The sequence below is a fragment of the Orcinus orca genome, chromosome 16 (assembly GCF_937001465.1).
Source record: "Orcinus orca chromosome 16, mOrcOrc1.1, whole genome shotgun sequence".
Taxonomy (NCBI): Eukaryota; Metazoa; Chordata; class Mammalia; order Artiodactyla; family Delphinidae; genus Orcinus; species Orcinus orca.
The window spans coordinates 28,659,195-28,672,079 of NC_064574.1; the positions used below are offsets into that span (position 1 = coordinate 28,659,195).

The window sequence follows — 12,885 nt, forward strand, 5'->3', positions numbered from 1 at the left end:
TGTTCACAGATAGGAAGACTCAATATTATTAAGACGTCAGGTCTTTCAAACTTTATCTATAGATTCAATGCAGTCCCAATCAAAACCCCAACAAGCTACTTTGTGGATATCAACTTATTCTAAAGTTTATGTAGAGAGGCAAAAATCCCAGCATAGCAAACACTATATTGAAGGAGAACAATTACCTGACTTCAAGACTTACTATAAAGCTACAGTAATCAAGACAGTGTGGTATTGGTGAAAGAATAGACAAATAAATAGATCAGTGGAACATAACAGAGAGCTTAGAAATAGACCCAAATAGATATAGTCAACCGATCTTTCACAAAGGAGTAAAGGCAATATAATGGAAAAATGATAGCCTTTTCAACAAATGGTCCTGGAACAGCTGGACATCTACATGCAAACAAACAAAAGAATCTGGACACTGACCTTACATCCTTCACAAAAATTAACTCAAAATGAATCACAGACCTAAATCTAAAATGCAAAACTATAAAACTCCTAGAAGATAACATAGGAGATGTTATCTAGATCAGCGGTCCCCAACCTATTTTTACCACCAGGGACCGGTTTCGTGGAAGAAAATCTTTCCACGGACTGGGGGTGGGGGGGATGGTTTGGGGATGATTCAAATGCATCAAATTTATTGTGCACTTTATTTCTATTATTATTACATTGTAATATATAATGAAATAATTATACAACTCACCATAATGCAGAATCAGTGGGAGCCCTGAGCTTGTTTTCCTGCAACTAGGCGGTCCCATCTCGGGGTGATGGGAGACAGTGACACCCGAAGTGTGTTGCTTATGTCCAGTCTACTCTGTATTCTCATTTTGGTTGCTGTCGCTGCAGAAAACCCTGCTTCACAAAGATAGGATGCTGGAAATGGAAGCAGGCTTTTCAGCGCTTTTGTGGCAATCTCAGGATATTCTGCCTTGCCTTTAATCCAGAACATATGGAGATTTGAAGTTGTCTCAAGCATACTTTTAAGGCCACCGTCATTTGAGATCTCAAGCAGTTGATCCTCTTCTAGCACAGACAAAACTTTCAACTGATTCACCTGGCTTATTCACAAATGGGTCGCGGATCCATTCCTTCCCACTTCGGGGGTCTTTGTGGCTGGGAAGTAATGCTCAAACTCTTTTGAAAGCTGAGATAGGTGATCATGCACCAGCTGGGAGAAAGAAGGCCCTGGCTCAGTCTCTTTCAAATCTCTGCTAATGTTTGAAACATGTCCAAAGTCCCAATGCTCACTCATCGCTCCCATAATTCCAGTTTGGCTTTGAATGCAGCCACTTTATCTGCCGACTTGAACACAGCTGTCGTTACCCCCTGAAGTGACAGACTGAGTTCGTTGAGCAGGTTGAATATGTCACACAAGTAAGCAAGTTTTGCGACCTATTCTGTGTCACTGAAATGTGCTGCCAGTGGTGACTGTTTTTCTAAAAGAAATTTCTGGAGCGGCTCTCGTTAACTCAAAAACTCTGGTCAGTGATCTACCTTTAGAAAGCCATTTCACTTCTGTGTATAAGAGAAGACGTGTGCTCTGGGTCCATCTCCTCACAGAGCTGTGCGAACAGACGTGAGTTAAGGGCATGTACTTTAACGTGGGTGATAATTTTAATCACATCCTGCAAAACGTTAAGTTCAGGAGACATTTTCCAGCTAGCCAGCATTTCTCTTTGGATGACACAGTGCGTAGACTCACCTTCAGAAGCGACCTCTTTGACCCGAGAAGTGAAACCAGAAAACCGTGCAGTCGTGGCAGCCGCTCCGTCACACATATACCAGCACAAAATGACCAATTCCGTTTTCCTGATATGTAATTATTCAAATACTCGAATAATTATGCAGCTGTGGTGTTCCCTGGCAACAAAAGTGCACATAACATAGCCTCATGCATATCCTCCTGAAAAATGTATCTCACAAAAACAAGCATTGTTGCCTTGTTGTCAACATCGGTAGACTCATCAACCTGGATTGCATACCACAGTGACTCATTAATCCTCTCTAACAATTGTCCTCAATATCCTCTGCTATTACAACAATTCGTCTAGTTATGGTGGTAGCCGAAAGAGGAACACGTGCCACTATTGAACTGCAGCCTCTCCTAATAGGTCACGACAAATGTCCTTAGCAGCAGGCAGGATCAACTCTTCACCGATAGTAAAGGGCTTCTTAGCTTTAGCAATGCAGTTAGCCACTAAGAATGATGCTCTCAGTGCAGACGCATTTGATGAAGGAGTGGCCTTCAATAATTGCTTCTGTTCCTCGTGTCCACATTTTTTCTTTTGAAAAACTCCAAAGGCTTGTCACTTAACGCAGGGTGCTTGGTCTCCATGTGGCGAAGCAGTTCTGAAGGTTTCATGGCTTCGTTGGATAGCTGGTCTCCACATGTTATACAAAGTGGGCTTGGAGAATGTGAATCACCTGTTGCAATGAACCCATAATTTAAGTAGGACTCTTGGTATTTTCTTTTAAACGCAGCTTTCTTTTTGTTGGCAGTCTTAGAGTCTTCTGCTGTCTCATCATTGGGTCTTTCCTCCTTTTCAAAGAAGCTCTCCCGCGATGCTTGTGTTTTACTCATTTTGGCTAGAGTTAGCTTGTGGGCTTACCAAAACTGTGACTGAGACAAGTGCGCAGTGCGGGAAAGAGGCACGGACAGAAGTGGTAAATAAAATAATGGGCGGGGGGTCACACGCAGACTAAAATAAGTGTCGGATTCTGTCTTAAAACCTGCCACCAGATGCAGCTGTATGATTGAAGTACATCAACTCACTTGCCACTTTAAAGCCTGCCACCAGATGCAGCTTGTCACTTACTGATAGGGTTTTGATATGAGTCTGCAAGCAACTGATTTATTATGGTCTCTGTGCAGTCACACCTCTCTGCTAATGATAATCTGTATTTGCAGCCACTCCCCAGCACTAGCATCACCGCCTCAGCTCCACCTCAGATCATCAGGCATTAGATTCTCACAAGGAACACGCAACCTAGATCCCTCGCATGCGCAGTTCACAGTAGAGTTCGCGCTCCTATGAGAATCTAATGCTGCTGCTGATCTGACAGGAGGCAGAGCTCGGGAAGTAATGCGAGCAATGGGGAGCGGCTGTAAATACAGATGAAGCTTTGCTGGCTCACCCGCCGCTCACCTCCTTCTGTGTGGGCCTGTTCCTAGCAGGCCACGGACAGGTACCGGTTTGTGGCCTGGGGGTTGGGAACCCCTGATCTAGATGACCTACAGTCTGGCAATAACTTTTTAGATACAATACCAAAGGCACAATTCATGAAAGAAAGAATCAATAAGCTGGATTCCATTAAAATTTAAAAAGTCTCCTCTGCTAAAGACACTGTCAAGAGTATAAAAGACAAGCCACAGACTCGGAGAAAATATTTGCAAAAGTCATATCTGACAAAGGACTTTAATCCAAAATGTACAAAGAATTCTTACAACAATAAGAGTTGTTCAACAATAAGAAAATAACCTGATTAAAAATTGGGCCAAAGACCTGAACAAACACCTCATCAAAGAAGATACACAGATGGCAAATAAGCATACGAAAAGATGCCCCACATCATATAGCATCAGGGAAATGCAAATGAAAGCAATGAGATACCACTATACACCTATTAGAATGGCCAAAATTCTGAACACTGACAACATGAAATGCTGGTGAGAATATGAAGCAAGAGGACCTCATTGCTTGTGGGAATGCAAAATGGTACAGCAACTTTGGAAGCAGTTTCTTACAAAACTAAACATACTCTTACCATACTATTCAGGAATTATGTTCCTTGGTATTTATCCAAAGGAACTAAAAACTTATATTCACACGAACGCCTGCCCATGTATGTTTATAACAGCTTTACTTATAATTGCTAAAACTTGGAAACAACCAAAATGTCCTTCAGTAGGTGAATGGGTAAACTGTGGTACATCCAGATAGTGGAATGTTATGCAATGCTTAAAAACAAAAAAACAGACCAAAAAAAAAAAGCTATCAAGCCATGAAACATATGGAAGAATCGTAAATGCGTATTACTAAGTGAAAGAAGCCAGTCTGAAAAGACTACACACTGTATGATTCCAGCTCTATGATACTTTGGAAAAGGCAAAACTATGAAGATTAAAAAGAACGGTGCTTACCAAGCATTAAGAGGAAGGAAGAGATGAATAGGTGGAGAGCAGAGGATTTTTAGGGCAGTGAAATTAAATTTCTCTGTATGAAACTATAATGGTGGAAACATGTCATTATACATTCGTCCAAACCCATAGAATGTACAACACCTAGAGTGAACCCTAATGTAAACTATGAACTGTGGTAATAATGATGTGTCAATGTAAGTTCACCAATTATAAAAAATGTAGTACTCTGTGGGGGATATTGATAAAGGGAGAGGCTGCGCATGTGTTGGGGGAGAGGGTATGTGGGAAATCTCTGTCCTTCCTCCCAGTTTTTGCTGTGAATATGAAACTGCTCTAAAAATAATGCCTATTTGAAAACAACCTAATTCAAAAATGGGCAAAGGACTTGCACAGACAGTTCTTCAAAGAAGATATACAAATGGCCCATAAGCACGTGGATAGATGCTCAACGTCACTAATCATTAGGGAAACGCAAATCAAAACCACAATGAGATACAGCCTCATACCCATTAGGATGGCCACTATCAAAAAATAAAACCAAAAACAACAAGCGCTGGCAATGATGTAGAGAAATGTGAACCGTTGTGCACTGTTGGGAATGCAAAATGTTATAGCCTCAGTGGAAAACAGTATGGCAATTCCTCATAAAATTAAAAATAGAATTACCATTGGTTCAGCAATTCTACTCCTAGGTATACATTCAAAACGCCTGAAATCAAAGTCTTAAAGAAATATTTGTACACACATGTTCACAGAAGCATTATTCATAATAGCCAAAAGATGGAAGCAACCTAAGTGTCCACCAACCGATGAGTGGATAAGCAAAATGTGATAGGTATAGATATTCCATTAGATAGATAGATAGATAAATATATATATAGATATATATCTATGATACAGATATATACATGGAATATTATTCAGCCTTAAAAAGGAAAGAAATTCTGAGACACGCTACAACATGGATGAAACTTGAAGACATTAAGCTGTGAAATAAGCCAGTTACAAAAAGACAATACTGTATGATTCCACTTAAATGAGGGATCTAGAGTAGTCAGATCTTTAGAGACACGATCCTACAGAAAGCAGAATGATGATCGTCAGGGATTGGGAAGAGACGGGAATGGGGAGTTAAGGTTTAATGGATACAAAGTTTCAGTTTTGCAAGATAAAATGAGTTCTGAAGATGAATGTTGGAGACTGCACAACAATATGTATGTACTTAATATCACTGAACTGTACACTTCTAAATAATTAAGATAGTTAAGTTTTGTCATGTGTATTTTACCACAATAAAAGACTTTCAAAAAACTAAGTTATATTAAAATTATATATATACATATATAATTTTTTTAAAGAGTTATCTCCTCCAGGTGTCAAATATGCTGGGCACCCCATCGACAAGGGGAATGGGAAGTTCAGATACTATTGAACAGTATTAATCACGGAGGGCTTCTCGGAGGAGGTGTAGTGGTTGGGCTGATGCTAGGCCAAAGGGGCAGGATTCCAGTGGTGAATGATTCCACCTCAGTGTTCACCTGGATCCTGCTTCTCAGCTCACTGCTTCACAGTTTCCATGGAGACAGTTTCCAGAGAACTTGGAATACCCATGTTGCTGTCACTTGGCAACCAAGAACTGGTAGCTGCAGCAACCTGCCACGTTCTTTCCATCATCCTGGGCCCTCATCTCCGGCATGGGCTCTGTACAGCCCAGGCACTGGGGGCCCAGCTAGGGAGGCACCTTCCACCTGCTTTCCTCTCAGCCACTCACAGGCCTCACAGGGACAACTGAGACTCTTGTTGATGGAGGTGAGTCCACAGAAAATGCTAGATGGACTGGGGTCAGGACACAGACAACCTCCAGCCCCACAGGATTCTCCCATTTGCTTCCATCCATGGAGGACCCTGGGGTCCAGTGTGAATGGAACACAGTCCTGATCTCAAGGGACTCACAGCCTAGTGCAAGAGACAGAGCTCACTTCATTCTTTCAGTACCCAGATGCTAGTGCCTACTCCATGCTGGCTGCTGACCCACAGACTAGGGTGCGGGGGATGAGGCACAAAGCAGACTCCATGGTGCCCCACTCACTCCTCAGCAGGCACCTCTAAGAACCACAGGCTTCTTTCTTTAAACTTCGCAATTCTCTGCCTGAGGGCTTTTCATGCCCCCAGAAGCAGCCCTTGACCTGTGGCAGATGGGAGTCAGTGAACAAAACACACCAGTTCCCTTGCCTTCAATTGAAACAACTCTGAGACATTTGCCAGAGTTGCCTGGCAGGACTGAGCTCCAGGTGCCCAGAGCTCCTGGCTTGAGCACATAACATACATTGGCTGCCTTTCATCCCGTGTCACTTCTCTACTCCCTTATTGCTATCTCCTGGAATCAGCTCCCCAATAAACCACTCAAATCCTTATCTCAAATTAGCTTCTAAGGGAACCCAAGCTAACAGGGATGGTGTATAACAAGGAACCAAAGTTCTGTGAGATGCGAGCTCTAACCGATTGCACGCAAAGCAGTGGCTGAACCAAAGGGAACTGTCTGCCCAGGGCAGGCAATAGTGGTAGGGGGGACATTGTCTTTAAAAACTTAAAAGCAGTAATAACATGGACCAACAGCCAGTCTACTTTTTATTATCACCATGAACCAGTCATTCTAACCAACTTCAGTGATAAAATTCCCCTCCCCACTGAAGCTGATAGATCTCACTGTCCCATGCCTGCTCCTTGGCACTCCACTGAGGCCAGCTGCACTGAGGAGAGAGTCACTGTGGGCAGAGGAGAAGGGGGAAGGCCTCAGTTTGTAGCAGTGACCTTCTAATCACCCAGTACCAGCTGCTTGGTACAGTCCTCCAAGTGCCCCTCTGCCATGGCAGTTTTCACTAGGTTACCTCTATCTGTAATTTTTTTAACCACTAGACAGTGAGCTCCATAGAGGCAGGAACTACGGCTTGGTCATCTGGGACTTGCTCATAGTAGACACTTAGGAATGGGGCTGCTACTGGGGGGGTACTTTTGTGCAGTGCACAGCCTGCATCACTATCCATGGCAACCCGGCCTATGGAGGTTTAGTGAATTAGTGAATGAATGAATGAATGAATGAATTGGTGAGAACTTCCAATAAGTGGGGAAAGATACTGCAAGCGGAAGAGACAGAGCAAGCAAAAGTAGGAAGCTTGTAAGTGCAAAGCTTCTTAGTGGAAAGGGCAAATAGCTTTATGTCACAGGCAGTACATCTCAGGAGTTCAATAGCCACCAGCTCTAGCATCACCCAGAGTGTCGTCAACATACCTGCACTCCACCTCAGAAATGCTCAGCCAGAATCTCTGCAGATGGGGTTCAAGAATTTGGGCACCCCAGGGGAACCCCAAGAACACAAAATTTGGAAAAGTACAGGGCCAGCTAACAAAGTGAGTGGTGGACTGCAAAGCGGTGAGACTGGCCCAGTTGGCCTGAGCCCAGGCCAATAATTCATTCATTCAGCATTCATTCATTCAATAAGTATATATTGAGCCAGGAAGGCATTCAGGTATATACCTGTGCACAAGACAGACATGGTCCCTTCTCCCTTGTCACAGTTTAGTGGGAAGACAGTCATTAAATAATTAAGCAAATAAATATCTAATATAGTGTCAGCTTATGAGTAATGCTTTGCAAGAAAGAAAGCAAGGTAAGGGGTTAAGAATAGAAGGTTATTTTAGATGGGATGTCAGGGAAGCCCTCTGCTGAGACTGATAGGAGGTGAGGGAAGGAGTCATTTAAAATGAAAGAGCAAACCATGCAGATGTTTGGGGAAAGAGCAATCCAGGCAGAGGGAGTATATGCAAAGGCCTAGAGAATAGAACATGCGGAAGAGGGAGACTGGTTAGGAAGCTTCTGCAATAGTCCAAGTATGAGATGCCAGAGGCTCAGACCAGGGTGGAGGCAGTGGAGGTGGGTGGAAGTGGTCCGATTCAGAATATATTTTGAGGGTTAAGTTGACTAGCTTTGCTGTTGGATCAGATGTGGGTGTGAAAGAAGAGGGGAGTCAAGGTTATTGCAGTCAAGAGTGCAGGGAAATTGGAGGGAGTAATGTTAGAGAGAGACATTGGGGTGGGGAGCACAGACCACAGGAAGGTTCCTGCAGACCATGGGAAGGACTTACTTTTCTTTTGAGTGTGATGGAAGCCCTGGGAGCGTTTTGAGTAGAGAAGCGATGTGATCTGGCATGTGTTCTAACAGTATCTCTAGTTGCAGAGTGTAGAACAGACTTTAGGGAGACAGAGATGGAGTATGGCAGTTTAGAGGCTGGTGCAGACATCCAAGTGAGAGATGATGATGGCTTGCAGGGTGCTGACTGGGATGGGAAAACTAAATTTATTTGAGTAAAAACAGTAAGTGGTAAAAATCATGAAGGAGACAGACAAATAAATGACTGACATTTGGTAGTGGATCAGGAGCGCCAGCTCTCCAGTCAGCAGCTGCGTCTTCTTGGGGGAAGCGGCTTCCATTCTCCAAGCTGGTGACAAATCTGCAAAATGGGAATGATAATGGAACATACCTCATAGAGTTTTTGATAGGGTGATGTGAATGTTTTGACACAGGATCTAGCACACAGGAAACATTTAATAAATGTTGTCCAAGGAGCCAGACTGCTAGATTGCAGTACCATCTCTGCCACTCACTCATCTTTGTGACATTTACCCCTCTGTGTGTCTGTTTACCCATCAGTAAAATGGAGCTATCAAATACCAACTTTATGGGGTTGGGTGGTGAGGATTAAATAAATGAATACAAGTAAAGCATTTAGAATAATGTTCCATGGAGCAAGCACCGCATGTGTCAATTATTATTCTGAATATATTATAGCCCTATTTCATGACCTCTTCTCCCACCAGCATACGTCCACCCCATTGTGCAGATGGGAGGTCTGTGGCTCAGAACAAGGTAACCTCTCTTCAAACGATGCCACAACCTACGTGTAGCGGATCTGCCCGCTGCGGGGAAGACGGAGAATCCAGCTTTGAGGGACCTTGTCCCCAAGGGTCCTGTCCCGCCCGCGCGCTGCCTGTTGGAACCCTTTAGCGTCTCCCTTCTGTTTCCAGCCGGGCGCGCTGGCGCAGCAGCGCCGGAGCGGGAAGCTACTTCCGGCGGCCACACCCCAACGCAGAGCGTCTCCATTTTGGCCGCGCAGGGGGAGACTCGACGAGAACCTGCGGAGTAGGGGAGTGGAGTCAGCAGAACTGTGAGGGCCGAATCGGCTCACCGCACTTTCTCCCTTTCTTCCTCCGCCCGCAGAAGCCGGGGGCTCTCATGGCGGGCTTGGAGGTACTGTTCGCGTCGGCGGCGCCGGCCATCACCTGCGCGCAGGACGCGCTCGTCTGCTTCCTGCACTGGGAGGTGGTCACGCATGGCTACTACGGCTTGGGTGCCGGCGACCAGGTACGCCACGGAGCCGCCCCGGGGCCAGTGTGGAGGGGGTAAGGTGTCTTCTGCCCAAACCCAGAGGACCGGAGGCTCGGTCCAAAGTGCCTGACCTTCCCTCCTCCCAGGTCTGGGTCCTAGGAGTCATGACACCGTGGGTACCTGTAGTCTACGGGTCGGGGAGGCGCTCTGTTGTCCTAGCCTAGCTGGCACAACACGATTTGAAAAGCCAAGGACGAAACTCGCTGCAGCACAGGCTGGCAGCCTCCGAGGCCGGGACTGTGCGGGTCTGGCAGCGAGACAGGGGTTCCTCTCCTGAGTACTCCTCACCTACCCGAACTCCGCCAAGCTCCTTCCCACGCTGCTGGGTGGGGTGGGGCTGTGCCCAGTACTACCCTCCTCATACTGTAGCCGAGCGCCCACCAGACATCTGGATCCAGGCACAGGTATGAGGGGAGGTTGGGCCGACTCAGCGCCAGTCAAGGGCCCTTAGAGCTCAGACAGCCCTTCACGCTTTACTGAAGGGCCTGGTGCAGCCCACTCACCGTTACGGGCTTCACTCAGGCTCCGGGGGAACAGCCACCTCCCACACACGTACAGACATGCACCCTGCGTGTAGGGCCAAGTAAGTTTCCTCCCCAACAGCTGTCCCATCCTCAGGCTCTGCCTCTTAGAGCAGGGGGCCCTGTGGTCATCCCCACAGAGCCCCAGGACTGGCGGGCCCGGCCGACCTCACTGATTCTTTGCCGTAGCATGCTCCCATCTTCCCTGCCGCTTCCCTGTGACTGTCCCCCTGTACGTCATTGTACACACCAGCTTCCTGTGAGAACGGGACCTGGGCCCCTTACTGCCCCTTCATTTCCCTTCTGCTCCATCCGAGGAAATATCCTCCCATACACACGCTCAGGACTCACTGCCTGCCCCTCGCTGTCACTCTCTTCTCACTCTCAGAACCGAGACCAGCTCTGGGGAGCAGGGCGCTTCACTCCTTTCGTCTTACAGTGAGATTTTAACCTCACTCTCATTTCTAACTGCTTTAGTTCTCAGATACCCTAATCCTTTTTTAGTTTCTCAGATATACATCCAGCGTCTTAATCTTTCCTCTTCTGACACAGAGCTTTAGGGATCCCTCCTCAGACAGAGTTTACACATCCTGGGCTCCTAGAGCCAGGTTCGCCCCTCCACCCCCACTGCTCCATTTCTCTGTCCCTTAAAACTCGTGACCAAGACTATCACACCCCCTCATGCTTTACCCTCACCAACAGGAATAAGAAACACAAGAACTGTCATGGATTTCTGGCGCTTTTTTTCCCCCCCTCCGACCTCGAGTGTCTCAGTGGGACCCCAGATACACACAGTAAACTTCTCCACCACCACCTCCAGGCTTACGGGAAAAGAAGGACCAGCCTGACACACAGACACACACACTCACCCACCCACACACCCTGGAAGCAGGAACCATTCTCCCTCCCAGATGCCTTTGTTCCTGGCCTTTCTGTTCACCTTTTACTTCCTTCCACTTACCTTGCCTTTCAACATTTCAGACCTTGGGATCAGGTAGAGGCAGGGCCCAGAATCCTGAGTGTCAGGTTTCCACTTTCAGTATGTAATCACCCCAAAAGAAACCTTATGTCTCCTCGCTTGCCTCATTCCAGCTTTCTAATCTTTATCAGCTCTTTCACTTGCCCCAGGCATTTCATTTCACCTTTTCCTGGGACATTCTCCCAGAAAGCTGATGTGTAGGATGGTGCAGGGGACAGTGGAATTGGAGAGGGGGTAAGACTTGTTCCTGACCTTCGGGCTCCCCTTTCGACTCTCAGCGCTGCCCCCCCACCCCTCCCTGCCCCTTGCCCTGTCCTTCAGATCTAACAGGTTTGCCCTGCTTTCTCCCCTCCTCATATACCTCACTCTCTGTATTTTACTCTCAGCTAGCTACTGCTGCCCTGACACACTGTTAGAATCTCTCCCCCCAGGAACAGGAACTTGTTACAGAGAGCCTGTGTGACTCCCTTCTCTTCTTCCCCTTCAGCACTGCAGATCTGCTCCCACCACTCGTCCCCTCACAAATCCTGTCAGCAACTCTGTCTGAGTCACTTTGACAGCTTAGGGACATCAGTTCATGTAGGTCATTGCCTCCTCCTAACTGGCACCATCCCCTTGCCATGTACTCCAGGCTTCCAAATTTTCAGAAAGAACACAATCTCATTTCAATACTGGTCTAAAAAAATGAATAAGAGATCCTTAACTGAATCCCAAAGGTCCATCTAATTCCACTCTGTTTATGATGCCACATGTCGAGTTCATGCAAGCCAGAAAAAGATTCTGGCTCCAGACATCCTAGGGGAGGCCCGGGGGAGTGCGGATGGTGGTTTAGAAGGCATTGCACACTGTCCATCTGTCCACCCCAGTGCTGAATCAAGCATGTTCCCCCATGGTGGGGGATGGGCATTTGTTCTGCACACTAGAGCATGGTGTGTTTTTGCTTCTCTCTGCCCCTTAAGTGCCACTGGACTTCAGGTTGCACTTGTCCTCCTCTCACTTCTGCTGAGTTTACTTTCACTCAGAGTAGAAACCTTTTGGAGGTGCATCTTTCCTATTAGTTTATTTAAGAGAGGTTTTAGTTTTCCAGTGTGGGGCCAGCAGTCTCAGCTGAGACCAGTAGTATTTGCCAAGTTCAGAGGATGTTTATGTTGCCTCTCCAGCCACCTCCTGCTTCCCACCCTTCTGGGGGTGATAAGAGAGAGAGGAAGGTCCTGAAATTGTGTACTTGATCATTTAATATGTTGACAGTTAAATAGAAAGCTAAATTGTCTGCTTTTCTCTTTGGTTTTGTGTCCTCTGGTACAGCGGAATTGTGTACATAAAACTTGATTAGAAGAGCAATACAGCTTCAATAAAAAATTCAATATTTGAATTTCGATTTCTTTCTTGAAGTCAGCACCACTCCTCATAAGAGCTTTACAGCTGTGTCAGGTGGTTTAAGTAGCAAGGGAATAGAGATGGCCGTAGACTTAATTTTGAGAATATTGTTTTCTGTTGTAGGAATCTAAAGATTATGACAAAAGAGAGAAGATGCCCCAAATGATCTTCTTTGGGTGCATGTTAGCCCAGGGACACTGGAATGAACTCATGGCCATTAAAGAATGCTTCCAGCCCCAGGATTTTGCCTAAGGGGACAACTATCTTTACTTTTGGGGGGCCCATCTGGGGGACTTGGCTGGGAAGATCTCCAGCCATAGCGTGGGCAATCAGGAGCTCTGAATGCCAAACTGAGCTCTGCACTTGACTTACCATGACCTTAGGCAGTTTTCAGCCCCCCTTAGATTTTTTTT

At 46.1% G+C, this 12,885-nt stretch overlaps 2 protein-coding genes across 6 annotated transcripts in view; one reads left to right on the forward strand and one right to left on the reverse strand.

The window, feature by feature from the left end:
• The window catches only part of LOC117202440 (uncharacterized), a 35,015-nt gene extending 23,743 nt beyond the window's left edge, over positions 1–11,272 (reverse strand). For 3 of the 4 annotated variants that reach the window (XM_049699899.1, XM_049699898.1, XM_033433417.2), the window contains exons 1-3: positions 9,888–9,993; positions 9,013–9,342; positions 8,570–8,660 (exon numbers count right to left, since the gene is read on the reverse strand). In XM_049699899.1, the coding sequence (XP_049555856.1) occupies positions 8,570–8,660; positions 9,013–9,342; positions 9,888–9,957 (491 nt within the window). In that variant the 5' untranslated portion in view covers positions 9,958–9,993. Of the gene's footprint in view, positions 1–8,569; positions 8,661–9,012; positions 9,343–9,887; positions 9,994–11,077 lie in introns of those variants that run through there. The other variant, XR_007472340.1, reaches the window with a different exon arrangement.
• PSMF1 (proteasome inhibitor subunit 1) overlaps positions 9,278–12,885 on the forward strand; it is a 52,263-nt gene continuing 48,655 nt past the window's right edge. Inside the window, exon 1 of one of the 2 annotated variants that reach the window (XM_004272666.3) lies at positions 9,278–9,571. In XM_004272666.3, the coding sequence (XP_004272714.1) occupies positions 9,443–9,571 (129 nt within the window). In that variant the 5' untranslated portion in view covers positions 9,278–9,442. The remainder of the gene's footprint in view (positions 9,572–12,885) is intronic. The other variant, XR_004484777.2, reaches the window with a different exon arrangement.